This window comes from Schistosoma haematobium, chromosome 6 (assembly GCF_000699445.3).
Source record: "Schistosoma haematobium chromosome 6, whole genome shotgun sequence".
NCBI lineage: Eukaryota > Metazoa > Platyhelminthes > Trematoda > Strigeidida > Schistosomatidae > Schistosoma > Schistosoma haematobium.
Window position 1 is genome coordinate 7,382,451 of NC_067201.1, and position 19,496 is coordinate 7,401,946.

The window sequence follows — 19,496 nt, forward strand, 5'->3', positions numbered from 1 at the left end:
GTTAGCTAACTGACAACATATGTTCTTTTATCAGAGTGGGGGTTTGTGAAGATTGTAGTATTTTCGCAGTTGAATTCACGAGTCGATCTAGGCTAGACCACCACTGAAAACTGGAAAACACTGCATGGTCGTTACATCCTAGTATCGGACTCCTTTTATAAATGAAGGAATATATTCGATCAAAGCAAATCAGTAGTAGGAGGAGGTCAATAATTTACAACAGGCCAATTCTCAATGGTTCAATAGTTGAAAGAAAAAGGAAAAAACGGTTGCCTTTCAACTATGAAATCTCATCATTTAATCTCGCTTAGTCTACATTGACTTTGACAATCAGGTAGTAAGTAACATACAATTAAAAAATATGATTCAATGCTGATTACGGCGAGACTATAATTTATAAACAAACCAACAAGATATAAGATAATAGGTCTTAGATGTTGGCACAAAATTTATTTGTCTATTTGGCTAAATTACTTACTTACTTACGCCTGTTACTCCCAATGGAGCATAGGCCGACGACCAGCATTCTCCAACACACTGTCCTGTGCCTTTTCTAGTTCCATCCGATTCTTGTTCATTTTTCTCATATCTATCTTCGTTTCCCGGCGTAATGTGTTCTTTGGTCTTCCTCTCCTCCTTTGGCCTTGAGGATTCCATGTGAAGGCTTGTCTTGTGTAGCAGTTGGGTGCTTTCCTCAATGAGTGTCCTATCCACTTCTAGAGCTTCTTCCTCCGTTGGGATCTGGTTTGTTCCCTCCCATAGTTGGTTGTTGCCAATAGTGTTTGTCCAACGGATCTGAAGTATTTTGCGTAGGCAGCTCTTAGTAAACATTTGTATCTTCTGGATGATGGCTTTCGTAATTTTCCAAGTTTCCACCCCATACAGTAAAACAGTTTTGACATTTGTATTGAAAATTCTGACTTTGGTGTTGGTTGACAGACAGTTGTTTTGAGTTTCAGATGTTCTTCAGTTGTAGATATTCTGCTCTTGCTTTGCCGATCCGCTCCCTCACATCTGCATCAGATCCACCGTGTTCATCAATGATGCTGCCCAAATATGTAAAGGTTTTTTCATCTTCCAAATATTCTCCGTCAATTGTGACTGGATTGGTGCATGCTGTGTTGTATCGGGGAATCCTGCTTTTCCCTTTGTGTATATTGAGACCTACCGCTGCTGAGGCTGCTGCTACACTGGTCGTCTTCTCCTGCATCTGTTGTTGCGTTTGGGATAGAAGGGCCAGATCATCTGCGAAGTCAAGATCGTCCATTGTATTCCGTGCTTCCCTTCAGATGTTGACGTCTTCATGATCCAGTCGATCACCAGGAGAAAGAGAAAGGGTGAGGGTAAGCAACCTTGTCTAACACCGGTCTTCACTTCGAACGACTTTGTCAACTGTCCTCCATACACGATTTTGCAGTTTAATCCATCATAGGAATTCTGTATGATAGTGACTATCTTCTGAGGCACTCCATTGTGTCGAAGAAGCTTTCAAAGTGTTGTTCTGTCCACGCTGTCAAATGCCTTTTCGTAGTCAATGAAGTTGATGTAGAGTGATGAACTCCATTCCATTGATTGTTCCACAAGGATCCGTAGAGTTGCGATTTGGTCTGTACACGATCTATCCTTACTGAATCCTGCCTGTTGGTCTCAAGGTCGGGCGTCTACGGAGTCATTCATTCTGTTTAACAATACCCTGTCGAAGACTTTTCTCGGTATTGAGAGAAGAGTGATGTCCCTGTAGTTATCACAGTTGCTGAGATCGCTTATCTTCGGCATTTCGACGAGACGTCCTTCTTTCCAGTCTGTTGGTACTTGTTCCTCATCCCAAATCTTGCTGAAGAGAATGTAGAGGATTCTTGCAGTTGCCGCTACGTCTGCTTTCAGTGCCTCTGCTGGAATGCTGTCTGGTCCTGCTGCTTTGCCACTCTTGGTTTGTTTGATGGCCATGCTGATTTCTTCAATTGTTGGTGGGCCAACATTGATTGGGAGGTCTGTGGGTACTGCTTCGATGTAGGGTGGGTTCAGTGGGGATGGTCGATTCAAGAGTTCTTTATTTGGCTAAATAGCGTTTTCATATTTTAGCTTATGTCAATTCGTGATGAAAACACTAAATTTAATTCCTAATTCCTTACACTGGTTTATAACACACATTTAGTCTTAGTTAATAGGTGAACATGTATTACGGTCATTTTAGGTCGTCCATAAATTATCATCTCAATCTGATTACGTAAACTTAGTGAATGAGTTTAAATTAATTAATTAATTTTTCATTGAGTAATTAATTAGTCAAAAAATTAAAGTAGAAATATTTTCATGAACTGATAAATTTTTACTTAATTTTATTAGCTAATTTCTATATTATTGACATAAGATAAATTATTTCATGAACAGAAACACGGCAATCAAATTTATTGTCTTTTATACAATTTTTCATTTGCTTTGAGTCTTATCGATAAAATTTGATCTATTCAATCATGGTTAAATTGTCTGTGTTTTTTTTTACTGGGGATGGAGGGTGGTATGTAATGATTGTAGTAATCATATATCAGCATATAATGAGTTCTAATCTTAAAAAAACACATTGGAAATCTATCAACAGGAAAACAGTAAGAGAAAAAGGCGGGGTAGTGGTTCAATGGTTAAGTCGTTCAACTTTTAGTCACTAAGTTGAACATTCAAGCATCATTTTATCTACTTCAGTCTGAGAAACTGAATTGTACCACTAGCCACAGTCACACTTAAAGTGTGATTCGAAGATAAATACACGGATCTGTACCTAGTAAATGAGTAAATATAGTATGGTACAGTTCAAATCTTAACCAACCCTAATATAGATGAGAAATAATCAAGTAGTCAGACATAGTATAACACGACATAATGTTTAGAAGTATATGAACAAGCAGACAGAATAGCCATAAGTGAGTATATCAATTACAAACTGCTTAAATAAGGTGAGAATTTAACGTAGACTAATATGAATTCATCGGTTTTTATTAGATTCTGCTCAAAACCGTAAAACATAAGATTAAGTAATAAATATTGATGACTGGAAAAATGAAGTAACAAAGATTATTAATACCATATATATGCAAGTGTAAAATCATATGAAGATAGATAAAGGAGACAATAATTATCTAGTATTTGAGAATGATCAAAAATATTTATAGGTAAATAGATTGAGAATGTTGAAATTGTTATATTCGTCGAATTGGATGGCTTAACTATGACAATTTCATACACTTTTTGGACAGCAACAACAATAACATATATCTTAAAAGAAGAAGTTAGTTATTAGAACCTCTCCAAAGTTAGTTAGTAGTTTGCCTTATTGATATACAAGTCTCAAATGACACATTTTAAACTAGAATCTGTCTTATAATAATACACAACACATTAATTAAAATTTCTGAACAGTGACACTTGAATCTGATAATTATGTTATTAAATGTGTATTAGTTTACTAAATACATAATGTATGTTTATATCCTTAATTAAAAATATTTTGATATTTATGAGTTGTTGTCCACTTGATCTAGTAATGCCAGTGTGTACATTTAGGTCTTTAGTAAAATATATTCATTTATCTCTAGTTTAAACAACACTTTCAATGAGCTCTGGGAGCAAATCAATGAAAAAACAAAACGGTATCACTACACTATGGACAATAATAATAACAATTGTTTAGTGTATCATCAAGTATTAAACTGGTATGGTAAGTTAACATTCTATAATAGTAATAATAATAACATGGATAGCAAACAAAAGTAAACTTTTAAACTTTGCTTCTGCGAAAATAATTCATTGACTGTATATATATATATAGCAAAACAACATACAAATATGTGAGAAAACTAATAATAATGGCGATAAAACAAATGACAAAAGCAAGAAATTCTCAAAAAAATAAAATTAATTCATTCTCCAGGTACCTGACTTTGAGCCACACTCGAATTGTAAGAACTAATGATACTATTCAGTTGACTAAGCTATAGCAGATGAAGCGCGGCTCGAAAATGCGATTCAGTGGCTGAAATTCGAACGAACTAATCACTTAATTACCTTTCCATAATTTATATCACGGACTGATTTTAAGCAACCACTGAACAACAAGAAGCACGAAACAACTATTTCATCCTAGTGTAGGACTCCTCAGAGGTGAAGATTCACAACCCGAGAGGAACAAACTCAAGATTTTCAGGTCTAGCAGTATGTTTTTAACCTTCCAACCACTAAGTTCGCTTCCAATAGTTTACACATCTAATTTCAAATAATTCACAATATTGTGCGAACAAATTTCATCAACGTTATTGATAGGTAACTGCTTCATACTCGACGAACTGAATTCCGCGGGTAACAGTTTTTCACAAGGACTCATAGAGTTATCTCGATGAGACTACAATTTATGGACGACCTTTGAACGACGCTCAGGTGACCTTGAGAACGCCTACCTACTGATTGGGGCTGAATGAGGGTTATAAAGCAGTGTGAAGAATGAGGATTATGATTTACAGTTGATAGTAAGTGTTAAGATTGATTTATGGCTTTCATCACAAACTGACATCAGCTAAAATGACTCAATACCAATTGAAGGAACCAACACATAGAAGCTGACCTAATTAGCGGGCACATGATTGTTACTTAGTTGGTTATGTAGATTATCTTGATTCGAAGACTACTGTTGCATCATATGCTTTAAAAAACGTTGATTCACTAAAATGAATCCACAAAAATTCGAGAGAAATAACAAGCTCATCTCCTAAACAAAAGCTTGCCATCACACGTTTCATGTAAATGATTCTCAGCTATGAGTAAAATAATTTGAAAATATCATTTACATCACTTTGATGTACAGAGGAAACAAATATTTTCATATAAAAACCCGAAGCGTAAAAAATACAAAAATTTCTACACTTTTAAGGAGCTCCTGAACAATTAAAAAATAAAAGTCGTTTTTTAAAGCTTTGAAACAAGTAATGAACTGGATTATAACTAGAAGTGGAGTCTAGGAGGAGTGTTTCATCCTGTCTGGTATTCGAGGGCTGAGTGTACCTGGATCCATGTGTTAATATTTACAGAGAATCAAACCTAGCGCTTACTGTTACAAAATCCATCGAGTTATGCACTAAAATACCGAGTTCACATATTCTTTTGAGTCTACAGAAGCTCTGAACAAACAACTAGGTTATGTGTACAATTTGGAAGTTCAAAACAATAGATTTTGTCCAGGATACGATACTATTAATACACAAAAATATGCAAGATATTACACAAACAAATTCATGAGGTGTCTACGGCGTTTACCAGGTCAACATATAGCACAAATAGCATGATAAGAGATGAGACTAGTTCACGGACGAACCAATTACATAGCGAGTCTTAAACTTTGGCATGAAATTTGTTCATCCATACGGCTGAATGGCATTTAGGCATTATACCTGCTTCCAGTTCATGGGAGAAACCTTAACTATAAATCCCGATTTTGATTTCTCACAGTAATTTATAACCCCCTTTAGACTCTAAGTTTAATTTCCTCAGGGTCAATTTGGCGTCTTTTGAAAGTCGTTCATAACAACTAGCAGCTAAGTCAAAATGACAACACTGGGCAGTGATTGAAACGGAGACTAAGAATACAAATGATACCTGTTAAAATTAAATCGAGAATAAATGAGTCCACAAAAATTCCAAATAACTGCTACAACTCCAAAGAAGTTCCAATTACATTAGTGAATAAACTGAACGTCGCAGGTTCATGTAAACGCTTAGCAAAAGAACATAATAAATTGGGCTTACATCAAACATGCTCAAAATAACTGAAAGTGAAATAAGTTACTTAATGTTGATAAGTAGTATACTGTAATATGCAAAAGGTAATCAGTTCAGGAAGAAATGGAGATCAGAAGTGCAAACAGAATTAGCTTAGACACTGAGTCGTTTACACCCATACTAATATCTCTTAAGTGAATAATGTATAAAAACTGTTCAGAAAAAACACAAACTTCCGGGTCTATTAATATGTAATCGATCAATATTTCCGAGGGAATAAAAAAAAACACAATACTCTTAAACTGATTAGTAGCAAAGTGTAAAATACATTCGACTTTCGAACAATCGGTACTAACCTGGGACCCGATTACTCAATTGAATTCAATTCGGCAAGCTAAATGGTAGTAGTATCAAGGTGTGGAGACGGACTATTAGGTACGATGTCACAGGTTCGAACCCCACCACGCTTACTTCCGTTTGGGTAACCGGTTAGTATCATTAGCTGCCTAGACTTAGAATGTGGCTTATACTCAAGTATCTGATGACTGAATTAACTTAGTAGTACGGAAATCTCTTACAGCAAATATCCTACTCAAATCCTTGTACATTTTTACTCACCATCTATATTGTTCTGGAGCAGTTAAACGTGTATTTTGAAAGTAAAGTAATTCAAACTGAAAAAAACACAGAAATAAAAAAACAGTAGTAATAATTTCAACAAAGGAATAATATGAACAATCAATCAGAATAACGCATATAAGCCAAGAATATTGTTTTCAATTAGATCATCATCAAACGTTACTCTAAAATACATTAGTATTTATATGAAAATACTAAACCAATCAAGGCAATTTATGAGTCAATGATCACAATGAAACAGATTGCATAACTAACTACACATAATAGGTGAAAAGGACAAATTGATAGTAAGTGGGCATGTGTACTAGTAATAGTGATAAGTATAATAAAATAACAAAAGTTCTGGTCAATAGTTCAGATGTGGATAAATAAACCTCAAAAAACAATAATCACAAAACATTGTCAAAATTACGCAATGAGAAGTGCGTAATTGATTATATACTGAAGAAAACAAGGACAGGGGTGTTACAAACGTATTCTGAACACATAAACTAGGGGTTATGGGTCTGAATCTCTATAGCTTTTGTCATAAGTAATAGACGAGACCGAACCGTAAGGGGAAATGACGGTGTAAAATTCAGTTTCATTTATTATATGCCCACTGTCAACCAGGTGTGCCAAGACAGAGCTACGTATTGTTTTTGACTGGCCATATCGAAACCAAGTAATAGACAACAAGATCTGACATAAAAGTCTACTTAATAAACTTAACATATCTCATATAAATTACAGATTTAGAGAAAGAATAGTAAAAAAATACATTTATGTTACCGTGACTGATTTTGAGTTATGTTGTATAATCAAACAAGGATAGTGACTGAAAATAAGCAAAGACTATAACTATTGAATCAGTTACTTTACTTGGTGTTGCTATCCAGTGTAAGTAAACAAAATTTCATCCAATAAATAAAGATTGCATAGATAAGTGATCAAATGACGATACTTGAACAATAATAGTTAATTCCATATAGATATTACCCCCAAATGCCCTGGTACTGCTGAGGGTGGGGGGAGTCCGCGCTCCTTCTCTCTCGAAATGCCATCACATGGCTACTGCCAAAGAAGTCCTACTCACTGCCTTCTCGTGGCCGCGTGCTGTTTACGAAAATGAGAAGACGAAAATCGAATGTCTGGTGTTTTCTCTGGGTTAATAGATTTGAAGGATCCACCTAGAGAAGTTGGAAAATCCTGACTCCTAACCAATGGCTCCATGATCCTGAGGGAACAAATGGCGTATGAACCAATTATTGGTCACTGGCTGCCATGAGACTGCATCACCTGACGTTGCTTCACTGCCTTCCGAATCAGACCTTCAGGTCGGAGGCTCCGGGCGTAGCCCCCCAAAATAATCACCTACCCGGACAGTATCACAGCCCACACACAAATCAAGTGACTTGTGTGGCGCACTGAGTCGGCATCCAATGGTGCTAATGTTTAACTTAAACTAATCCACAAAATTGAGCGACGCATCCATATCCATATTTAAATTTGTCCCTAGTTTATTCCACAAACCATAAGCTTCCGTTTGATGTGATTCACTGCCATACCTTTTTCTGTTTCAAAGCTATTATAATTTAAGCACCAACTTTGGTACAGTTTTTTCTACCCTAATACCCAGTTTAGACGTAATTGTATTTTTCCAATTGTTTGTGAGTTGTGGTCGTGCTAGTCATCTATTTATTCACTAACCTGAAGTGGAAGTAAACCGTGTGGTGTTCCGGCTGGCTCGCCTTCTCTCTCTCTCTCTCTCGCATGTCAATCAATCATGTGATAGAACAGTTTTCATCTCTTTACCCAAGGTATTTGCATTCTCAACTCACACACTCTAGAATCAAGGTTAAACCCATTAGCCTCTCGTTTCAAGGCCTTAACCTATATCGAGAAAAATTCTCTCCTGTATATTATTGGGTAGACAGATCGAGGATGCAACACATCCATTATTAGCTAATATATATATATATATATATATATATATATATATATATATATCCTGGAGTTCTAGTGAGAAGCAGTGACCAGTGGAGTTCAACCGGGTCAGTTGTGAGATAGTAACTCACTGATGACAATCGTGGATGTGTCGCTCAATTTCGAGGATTGGTTGAAGTTGGACATTAACACCGTTGGATGCCGCCTCAGTGGTTTAGTGGTTAAGCGCTCACGCGCGAGGCTAGTTCGTGGATGCGCACTGTTGAGGAGTCCCACAATAGGACGAAATGGTCGTCCAGTGCTTCCAGATTTTCCATGGTGGTCTAGCTTCAATTGACTCATGATTTCAACTATTGAAATTACAACAATCTACACAAAATCCATTCTGATAAAATCTATCTATTGTAAAAGAACTTAAAATAAAAGTTATATCAAGGCGATCCGCATAATATGAACATATGTTAACGCAGAACTATTCAAAACTAAGCGCTAAATATCAATAATGGGATAATTCAAAACCTTTATTAACTAAAACTTACATATTTCATTTACATAATATAAATAGTTTATAAATATATTGATACAATTTACTTACCAATGACTGATTAATTAAATATTCGAAGAAATAAACTGAAACTAGGCAAAATAATGAACTAAACATTCCCTATAATAAATAGAAATTAATAAAAAAAAAAGAGATAACAATGATATGATAATATCAGAATTAAATTTTAATTTATTTTCCCGTTGATCAAAGGACTATAATCAGTCAAGAAAATACAGATTTAGACAGAAAATTTTATCTCTGTTTCTTGTATATGTATATTTACATTTTCGAAAAAGATTACAATTTTCGGCTGTATACGAGGTTACTTGTTTTCAGTATGGTCCTGCTAAGATTATGTGTGCTACAGTATAGAAACTTATTTAAGAAATCCATCCGTACGTAATTACTTCCTACACACTCCGAGACTCGAACCCAGTACCGTTTTTTCAAACGCCATCGCGTTATCCGTATAGCTACTGAGTTCAGACAACCACTGGATTGTGCAATAGAGAGGCACAGGTGCATCCATTCTTTATCTTCCCCAAATTCTGAGATTCAAAATTCCCCACAACTTTTTTTGTTTTTATTTCACTAGTTTATATTTTCTTCTCACGCCACACCGTCAATGCCTAATATTTCCTAATACCACTAATATTGTTACTACATTTGCTATTCAAGGATTTGGTCTGACAACTTGATATCTATGTGCTAATAAGATATGGCAACTTGGACCGATGTACATACAAACAGGTTCCAAGTGCGTGACTGATATATAAATAATTTAACCTCTCTATATATATATATATATATATATATATATATATATATATGAGAGGTTAAATTATTTTTAGAAAACTTAGGCCGTTACAAAAATTATGAAAATGATTTTTTATATTTCTATGAATACAAACATTTTCAGCCAGCAATTAGAGAGCCAAAAAACACCCAAAAAATGATGAACACATTATTTCTTTGCTGACAATGAGCGGAAAAAGAAGAGAGGTGGTCAGCTAATGAAATAACACTAAGGTATAAACGACAGATGAATAGGACTGGCATCCGTCAGATCATCATGACCACTTTAGTTGAAGTCCTACGGATCGTGCAAGCTAGTGGCTTCAGACATTGTCATTACATAGATCAGAACAAAGTTCAGCGGAAATCCTATCATGGTTTGTTTGGCATGCTTCATAAAATTGAGACGTAGTCCCCTAACTGCAAGAAGGCTTCCTTGGCTACATTGATGACTGAACTGCATCTCCTTTTAAACACTATTGTCATTCACCAATTTCTTCAGTCATACTAATCTGTCTCCCTTTATTTTTTCTCAATATTATCTTTTATTTTTATGTAAAGCAGATCATTTTTGCTGAAGAGTTGTATCAGAGTGTATGTACATTAAAGAAATAAATACTAATGTCTAACTTCAATCGATCCATAATCTTGTGCAACCCTTCATCCATTGTGTGAGGTGGATAACTGCTTCACACACGACACGGATTGGACTCCACCGATCACGGGTTCTCATTAGAACTCCAGGAAACCCATTCTGAAGATAGTAACTAATGTGCACATGATTATTATCAGTATGGCGATTTTTGGGGATTGTAGTATTTTTAGTCGAATTCACAAGTCGATCTAAGCTAGACCATCATTGAAAACCCGAAAGCAGAAGATGCCCGTTTTGTCCCAGTATGGGACTCCTCGGTAGTGCGCATCCACAACCCGGCACGCTGGAGTTGAACTTCAGACCTTAAATCTCTCACGCAAACGCTTAAGCTGTAGACCATCAAGTCAGAATCCAATGGTGTTAATCAATCCATGACCCATGATCTTGCACTGCTGAGGAGTCCCATACTAAAACGAAACAGCGGTCTAGTGTTTTCAGGTTATCAATGGTGGTCTAACTTAGATCGACTTGTGAATTCAATTAAAAATACTACAATCCCCAAAAATCTCCATGCTGATAACAAATATTAGTCTGCATTTGTGATTCATTAACCGACCAAATCTTTTATATAAAGATGAGTTGGAATCAGTTAATTTGTATTGCTAATGAATGATACGAATAATTTTTAATTGATAATACCTTTTATTACACTGTACTAGCAGAAGAAAACTTGAGAATAGTTTTTAATTGTCTTCAGTAAAATAAATAGGAACGAAACCTGAAGTTTAATATTTGGAATTAATAAACTTACATCACACCATACTATACCACGTACAGATTTATACACATAGCTACAAGTCTTATTCCAAATGTGAGGGACAGTGATAATAGCCGGTTTCTCAATCCGAGATAGATGGGCGGAGTTTGAACCAATGACTACTACAATACTTTATCATTAGACCGCATTTAAACTATACTTAAAGTGCTGTATAATTTTAACTACTTTCATCATGACAAACACGAGGTCTGACGGTGTTTTGTAAAACGATACTCTACAAACCAAGTCTACACTAGCTCAATTGCGAATTTACATTGACCATGAACTACAAAAGCCGAAGTGATGATTATCCACTCCTATGATGGTAAGGTCATAAGTTGTTCAACAAACATTATGGCTTAGTATATCTTTTTCCTTATAAAATCACCATACTAAAATAAAAACTTAATGGTAAACGCTTTTGAAGATAGTCTTCAATTCAAATAATTCAGTTCTATATAACCATGATAAACTGACACCCTGGAATGCTCCCTTCATCATAGACCAATATTACTAAGCGCCATCATAACGAAAACTAAATCATGACAAAGAGAATATTCACAAACAATGAAGTTTCATTTACTACATCAACTCCTAATATTCTTTTTATTTGTCTTATTCAAACACAAGCGTTGGTACAAGGAGGCACCAAATACATATGCACCACACAAATCATTCAATTTGTGGAAAGGCTGGAATCCTGTCCAGTGCCACTCTTCAAGCCTTTGACCTAGAGGTCTAATACACAAGGCAGTGCAACAACGAAAGGAGGTGCAGTCCTATGGTAGCCGGTGACTAACAACCGGTTCATATGCCATTTATTCCCTCAGGATCCTGAAGCCCGCGTGCACCACTGGCTTGGAATGAGGATTTTCCAACTCCCCTAGGTGGATCCTCCATATCCACCAACCCTGTTAAAGCACCGGACATTCGCTTTCGCCTTCTCAAGTTCGTAAACAAAAGCAATGCCGTGAGAAGGCAGTGAGTAGGACTTCCATGACAGTGGCTGTATACGCGTGGCCATGTAAGAGCTGACTCTCCCCACCCTCGGCCGTACCAGGGCATTTGAGAGCAATTCCTATTCGAGATGACTGTTACAAATACATATATATCGAAAACACATTAGAAAAAAACGCACCTTCAACAGCTGTAGTTTTATTTTCCATGTAGGCTGTTGTTGATGCAGAACAGGTAGAGATGAATAATTGGAAACTTGTGAATTGTCATGATAAACCATATTATCTTCATTTCTCAGCTGAATATATCCATCGGAATCAGTTATTACATCATTGTCATTAACAATCTCAACTAAATCGTCATTATGATATACATTTGTAGGAAGAGAAAGAAACTACGTATATTAAATGGATAATACAAGTGTTTGCTATTAAACAAAATATGAAAAATATTCATTGCACAAAGTAAAGTCACTGAATAATTAAGATGTATTCCAGTAATTTCCAAAAAATATGAAATCCAAGAAATATACTTCATGTTGTTTAATGTTCATCAGTAAGAAGTACGCTGAATATATAGTTTCTGTACGCTGTACCTACTGGCATGTAAATCCTGAAATGCACACGTTTTATTGATACACATCTAACTACTTTTTCTTAACGAGTAGTTAAGATAAAATATAAATACTTTTGGAACTTACTGTGCTCTGACTCTTCACTGGTTACTAATGCATTTATCCTCTCTGTTAACATCGTGGAATTGTCCGGTGAAACCATAGGGTTGAAACACAGTCGAAATTTTTCATGATGAGGTCTGTCTAGAACGAAGAAATACCTAAGGGAGAATTGTTTGTAAGTATATATTAGTTGTTTGTAATTATTACTATACTTATTATAATCATTTATAAAATGGCTATCAGAATGTTCTCCGTATTGATAATGTATCCTTAGAACTAAAACTGTTGCAAATTAATAATCTTCCTGTCCTATGTTTTTAAGTAAACAGTGGGATGTAGTGATATTGCATGATTACGGTATATTCCCACTGCATGTGCAGATTTTACTATTCTCTTAAAAAAAGAATCCATATTGTACTCTAGGATTTTATTTCGGATGTAGTGTACATCACTACCAAATCAACTACCTCAATGATCAACATCATACTGTCTAATCGATAAATGTAGAACCATGTGAAATAAAAAGACCATTGTGCTGATTATCAATAATAATAAATGGTAGACATAGATTGGTGCAGAATAGCATGAATTCATTCTATTTCGTTAGGTTTTCATTAGTTGCTTACAACTTATGATATTTGAAGTCAAAGTTATTACAGATAGTGACATACATATAAATACGAAGGTAATTAGAGATGAATATGTGTATCATGACGTAGCGAAGATTCCAATAGAGTAAATAAGGTCATAGTTAATTTTCTTGTTCCAAAGTGTGAGAGGTAAAGTTCCAGAACGTCGAACTAGTAATTAGAAATCATAGAGTTAAAAAACACTAGACGGTTGTGTGATCAAGTAACAACAAACAGATTAATAGTAATAAAGAAGGATATGAACTGAAATAGCCAGTTATGAATTGAAGAAAAATGATAATGATGACTTCAGAAAGAGTTGATATAATGAATGATGAAGTAAAAAAATGTGATGTTACCAGGACAAAGAAAGATTTATTACTTCGTCGTTTTGCATACATAGATCCGGTTTTAGACTTTCGATCACTATCGCCTAGGCGAATTTCAGAAGATTATAACTCGATTGTTTATTACTCACCTTGAAGGACTTCAGTGTACCCACTTGATATCCTATATCGAGATGTCTTGAGATGATACTGTTGAATGCTTTTAATCCACTTAACCTCAAACTTTTTAAAATATGTTCTTTGAATCGGACGTAGGCTCCCCATTCTGTACTACCAATATAACTGATTCGGAAGATACATGTTAATCTGTATACATAGTTAATGGTAACATGTAAGGGATACCTATTGATCTTTGTGTTAAAAAACATGTTATTTTGGACAAGACAATCAGTTTAGCTGCAAGGTAAGCTCCTGTCAATGCAGTTTTTAGTCTTTTGTTGATTGAATTGATTTTAAAATATTATAGGTTGCAAACAGCTGATGAGAACTTAACGAAAATGGATTTATATTATTCTGCACCAATCTTTGTTTTTGCTTTCTTTAACAATAAATTTCTTAGTTCCAGTAGTTATATCTAATAGATGTTAGGTAGTTGGCGGCAACTAGATATAATTTATCATGTTTAATTCAAAATGGGAACTAAAAACGCATTGAGATGTTTGATGATTTCTCAATAGAAAAGGACACTAAATCCAGTTGCTGATCTCATTAAAGTTGAAATCCATGAACTGACTATTTTGGTTACATTACATCTATACAATCAAATGATAGACGACTACTTTTTGATATAAGAAGAGAAACAAATAAGATAGATATCTTATAATAATGTCATATATGTTTGACTTTAAACTAAATGTACGCAGATAATAAATTGAATGTGACGTAACAGACGAAAAAAAAGTAATTTAGTACTTAACAATAGTATTTACGCTTTATATTCTGTGTATGCGTGGTAATCAATTATTTAACTTGATGACCAACAACTTTATATACTGTTCCCGGCTAAATTTAATGTATGAAGGCGAGATATGTGATAGTGTGGTGTGAGCCTCTTATGTGAACAGATACAAATAGTATATAGTGGAATGCTTACCAGCAAAAGATTGGAATAAAGAGAAAAAGGAAGACAGAGAGCAATCGGAATAGCGACAGAATTAGAAGAATGATGGAGTCTGTAAAGGACAATTGAAGGAAGGTGTGCAAATGATGTACTCAATGTATGATTTTTATATTTTACAAAGGCAATGTGTGATTTTCATGAAATAATAAACTGGTTTGCAGTACCAGAGTTTTCACTCACTACATTAGTAGTAAAACTCAATAACTTCAAAGAAAGTCAGAAACGTTTATACAACGATTAAAAGGGTAAGAGAAAAGCATCAAAAAACCGTTCCATTATGCATATACCTTGAAATTTGCAACTTATTTATCAGGTACAAATCTTTGTAATTGGTTTAGAGTCGTACTAGAAATGTGTTAAGGGCAAAGGATACTACCCAGTTGTTCAAGTCGAAGTAGATAGAACGGGACTCTAATCAGTAGTTTAGAGGCCGAAAACTGGACACTTCAACCACTAAACAATAACTGTATTGGATGTATTTTATTAACATTTTTATTATTTCTACTGGACTAATTAGATAGCGTTTTATAAAGGAATAGAAAGGAAGTTCGCCTTTTATTACCTCTCAGTAATACACGGATTTTAACAGAAAGAAAGTGATATGAAAGGCCCTTCTAAACTACTGTTAGAAAGGTTTCAAATTATCTAGTTTTGCATTGCTTTTGTTAACAAATGGTATTTCTAACAAATAAAGAAGTTTTCGATAGACTTTTTTCAGCACATATTATTATCTATCTGGTCACTTTCGTTTTTGATCTACTATTTTTGTTCCGCATCCCAAGGTCATAGTTGTTGCTGTGTATAAGAATTATTATACCGTGACGTTGACTTTTTGAATATCAAGCTTTTCCTGAATTCCTATTTTAAGAAATCAAACACACAGTAGATTATTATTATCAGTGTTTTAAGAAAGCTCCCTAGAAGTACATGTAAATCCCAGTTGCATGAACAGATATTTTTCGATCGTTTGTAATTCAGAAAATCTGTGAGTTATCTTAATATAAAACAATCATATAACAACTTACACTAACAATGTAGTACATGGAACCACAATGACAATACATAATGTAATTTCCGGTGTAGTTATTGATGTCAAACTAACATAATAAAGTGAACCAATCAGACCGGCTGCACCAGTTCCACATGCCCAAGCCGAAATACAAGATCTAGAGAAAAGTTCGTCCACCCCACCCCCAAATAAAAAATCGTCAATTATTTTAAATCACATACTGATGAAATAAAATAGTAATGTATTTTGTATATGAGATCAAAGAGCAAGTTGAGTACGCAAGTAATCAACAAACACAAAATAATTGATAAGGTGACTAATGAGACAAAGGCGTATAGAATCCCTAGAGTAGATAAAACCCTACGTGTTTGTAATACGATCATTAAGCTAAGTGATTACTCCCGTTTTTATGAAGGATGGTTTTATGACTCCATGTAAAAGATGTTTAAAAATTGTTAAATGAATGAAAAGAATCCTGATCGACTGAAGAAATGTAATAGTATGATAACAGATCGCAATACTGGATCATTATTGCAAATCCCAGCACGAGCTGACATTAAAGACAATATTATTAGCCAAGAAAATAGGTGTTTTTACTTAATAAGATAACTTACTTACACGCAAACTGTTGACAAAAAGATGAACGTGATTAGATACCATAGAAGAATGAACGAAATCAGTTTTATAGGTCACGTAATCTTCAATGAATTATGATCTGAATATTAGACCAAAATTTTTGTCACCACATCAATATTACAGTAAATTATGACTTATGTCAGAAACTTAGACGTAGTCTCAAACGAGTGGATTTTACAAGTCAACTGTAACAGTTAATTTAATCTACACCAATGGTTTACATTGTGATGTTATCTGACTGAAGGTAGTCAGTAAGAAACTCTAGAACTATGTTTCGTGATGGTTGAGGCTCATCAACAAGGTTTGTCTGGAACCTCGAGGGAACAGACTATTTTTTTCCAAATACGAATACATGTCACCCATCTTCACGGACTGAGATGATGCCAGTGAACTACTCCAGTCTCGAGTAACTTTTTACAAAAGGTGTAGGTAATGTATAACTACAGGCATCAAAAACAAAATATGTTACCAACTGGATTTCATTGTCCAGATGGCATGTATGGAGTGGACTACGAAAAACTATGGCATTTTGACAAATATCAGAAATCTGTAAGTTTTTAAACGTGGGATCGCCGATGGACCTTGATAGACAATAATCTCAATGAAGCGTAAAACGAAACAATTTGATTCAGTTTAAAATTTGTCATTTCTAGAACTTCAACAAGATTTTCACTTGCTAATAAGACCAGGGAAACAAAGCCCTCAAATGCCCTGGTACGGCCGAGATTGGGGAGAGTCAGCTCTCTCTCGAAATGCTATCACATGGTTACGTGTATACAGCCACTGCCATGGAAGTCCTACTCACTGCCTTCTCACGGCATTGCTTTTGTTTACGAATTTAAGAAGGCGAAAAGTAAATGTCCGGTGCTTTAACAGGATTGGTGGATATGGAGGATCCACCTAGGGGAGTTGTAAAACCTAAATTCCAAGCCAGTGGTGCATGTGGGCTTTAGGACCCTGAGGGAACAAATGGCACATGAACCAATCATTGGTCGCCGGCTACATTGAGACTGCGTTTCCCACCGTTGCTCCACTAACTTACAGATTAGACCTACAGGTCAAAGACTTGAGGAGTGGTCCCTAAGGGAACCATGTGCTTCGGTTTGAGCACCTGGATAGTATCCCAGCCCTTACACAAATTGAATGATTTATGTGGCGCATATGTATTCGGTACCCCGTTGTACCAATGTGTACGTGTTTAATTAAATTAAAAAATACGGTAAATATGGAATATAAATACATAAGCCAAAGCCCTCCGCAGCTAATGTCTGTCCTCAGCTCGAATAAACAAGGGCTGAGAGAAGAGTTTACGATCCAATCTCGTAAAAAGAAACCCACTAAGAAGTCGTTAGTCAAAGAAAATCGATTAGATACAACGTCGAAAGCTGATTAGCATACTTGTCAAAGAAAGCTACCATGCTTAAGAAAGTAACATCTCCGATTCCTGAAGATAAACTTGCCGACACAATCCCTAAAAATATTTTTCAGAAAGAAAGGAATCAATTAACAATGAGTTAAGATCATAAAAAAGAAATATGACAGTTTCTAGTCGGTTTAATTAGTTATTTATAATCTATTTCACTCATCATTATTACAGAATACACCACGATCCACACTCACTATTCGCATATGTCAATAGAATACCAAATATGTTCATTATCTTCAATCTCATAAAAATCGTATTCACCACAAGATACATTTTATACAATATAAGCAGATGACATACATTTTCAGAAAGGGGTTTACGGATATTGTACATAATATATTTTACTAACGCGTGAAATAATATAGCACATAAATTTTGTCTTGGATGTTACTGCTAGTTACTACCAAACTTTAAAAAACACTAGTGATTAGACGGAAACATTGAGGCAACTAGCTCAGGATGCACGGAGATAGGTCCGCTGCAATTCTTAGCATCAACAACCCTTGGAAACAAAACAATTTCAGTCTGCCTATTTGTTCCTTAATATTACAATGTTTCAAAACTTTTATGATACGTCGAACAATTAACATAAATACTTTCTTCATTGATATTATTCAATTAATCAATAAGAAAATACTATTATCAGTAGTTTCAGCCAGTAAGTTATGACTAAAGTAGGGCTAATAAAAACATACTTTTACGAATTATGTTCCCTACATGATCTTTTGCTCAGATCCCAAGTTCGAAAGAAACAAAAATTAAACTGATCACATTAAGCCGAAAATGCTTACCAAAAAGACTCGTAGAGAAAGACTGAGAAAATGAAACCATCAGAAAACTATTAATCGCCAGTAGGACAGCGCATAAAACTTTAAAGCTAAAAAAAAGAGATCGGCAGGCTGTTAAGAGCAAATATCCCCCAACAAGCAACTTACGTAGGAAGTATCTAACTTATTATAAAATGAAAAACTAAGCAATTTCAAAAGGACCTGCTAAACTTAAATGTTACTTTCTAGATTGAAGCTAGACATAACAGAAATTTAATGCGACTGTCATAACAGCCGAAAGCTCACAGCTACCGGATGCTGAAACATATTTTATCGTACATTAACCGTAATAGTTAATACAATCTCAATAGATACTACAATCACTCTCACTAAGATTTTAACTGATTAAAAGTAGTCGGTAAGAAACTCTAGATACTGATAGCTGGAGCTTGTCAACAAGGTTTGTTTGCAACCTTAAGGGCATTGATGCTCTCCGTTGGATTCGGATCGGTGTCACCCAACTTCATAATATGAGACGTTACTGATGAGCTATTCCTGCCATAACTGACCTCTTTTAGGAGGTGCAGGTGATTTCGTGTCGCTCAGACTAGTGAACGCAAATCGACTGGACAAATACAATGATTGTGACCGCCCAATGATCACGGTAGATTATGGATTACTTTGCATGTTCAAGGAAACTGGATTATAAGTTAAGGTTAAACTGCTTTAAAGAAAGGACTTACTGGAAATGAAGTTTTTGTATGAATATTGGAGAAATAAACTTGAAAATCATACTCGGAAGTATATCTGCCAACAGGACACTCTATAAGAAAGAGTTAAAAACAAC

At 35.1% G+C, this 19,496-nt stretch overlaps 1 protein-coding gene across 2 annotated transcripts in view; it reads right to left on the minus strand.

Annotated features, from left to right (window-relative positions):
- The window catches only part of CLN3_1 (G1/S-specific cyclin cln3), a 52,071-nt gene that overhangs the window by 31,106 nt on the left and 1,469 nt on the right, over positions 1-19,496 (minus strand). The window contains exons 5-12 of one of the 2 annotated variants that reach the window (XM_012937066.3): positions 19,393-19,472; positions 18,674-18,759; positions 17,855-17,927; positions 15,837-15,977; positions 12,740-12,873; positions 12,221-12,390; positions 8,924-8,992; positions 6,382-6,437 (exon numbers count right to left, since the gene is read on the minus strand). In XM_012937066.3, the coding sequence (XP_012792520.3) occupies positions 6,382-6,437; positions 8,924-8,992; positions 12,221-12,390; positions 12,740-12,873; positions 15,837-15,977; positions 17,855-17,927; positions 18,674-18,759; positions 19,393-19,472 (809 nt within the window). Of the gene's footprint in view, positions 1-6,381; positions 6,438-8,923; positions 8,993-12,220; positions 12,434-12,739; positions 12,874-15,836; positions 19,473-19,496 lie in introns of both variants that reach the window. The other variant, XM_051216765.1, reaches the window with a different exon arrangement.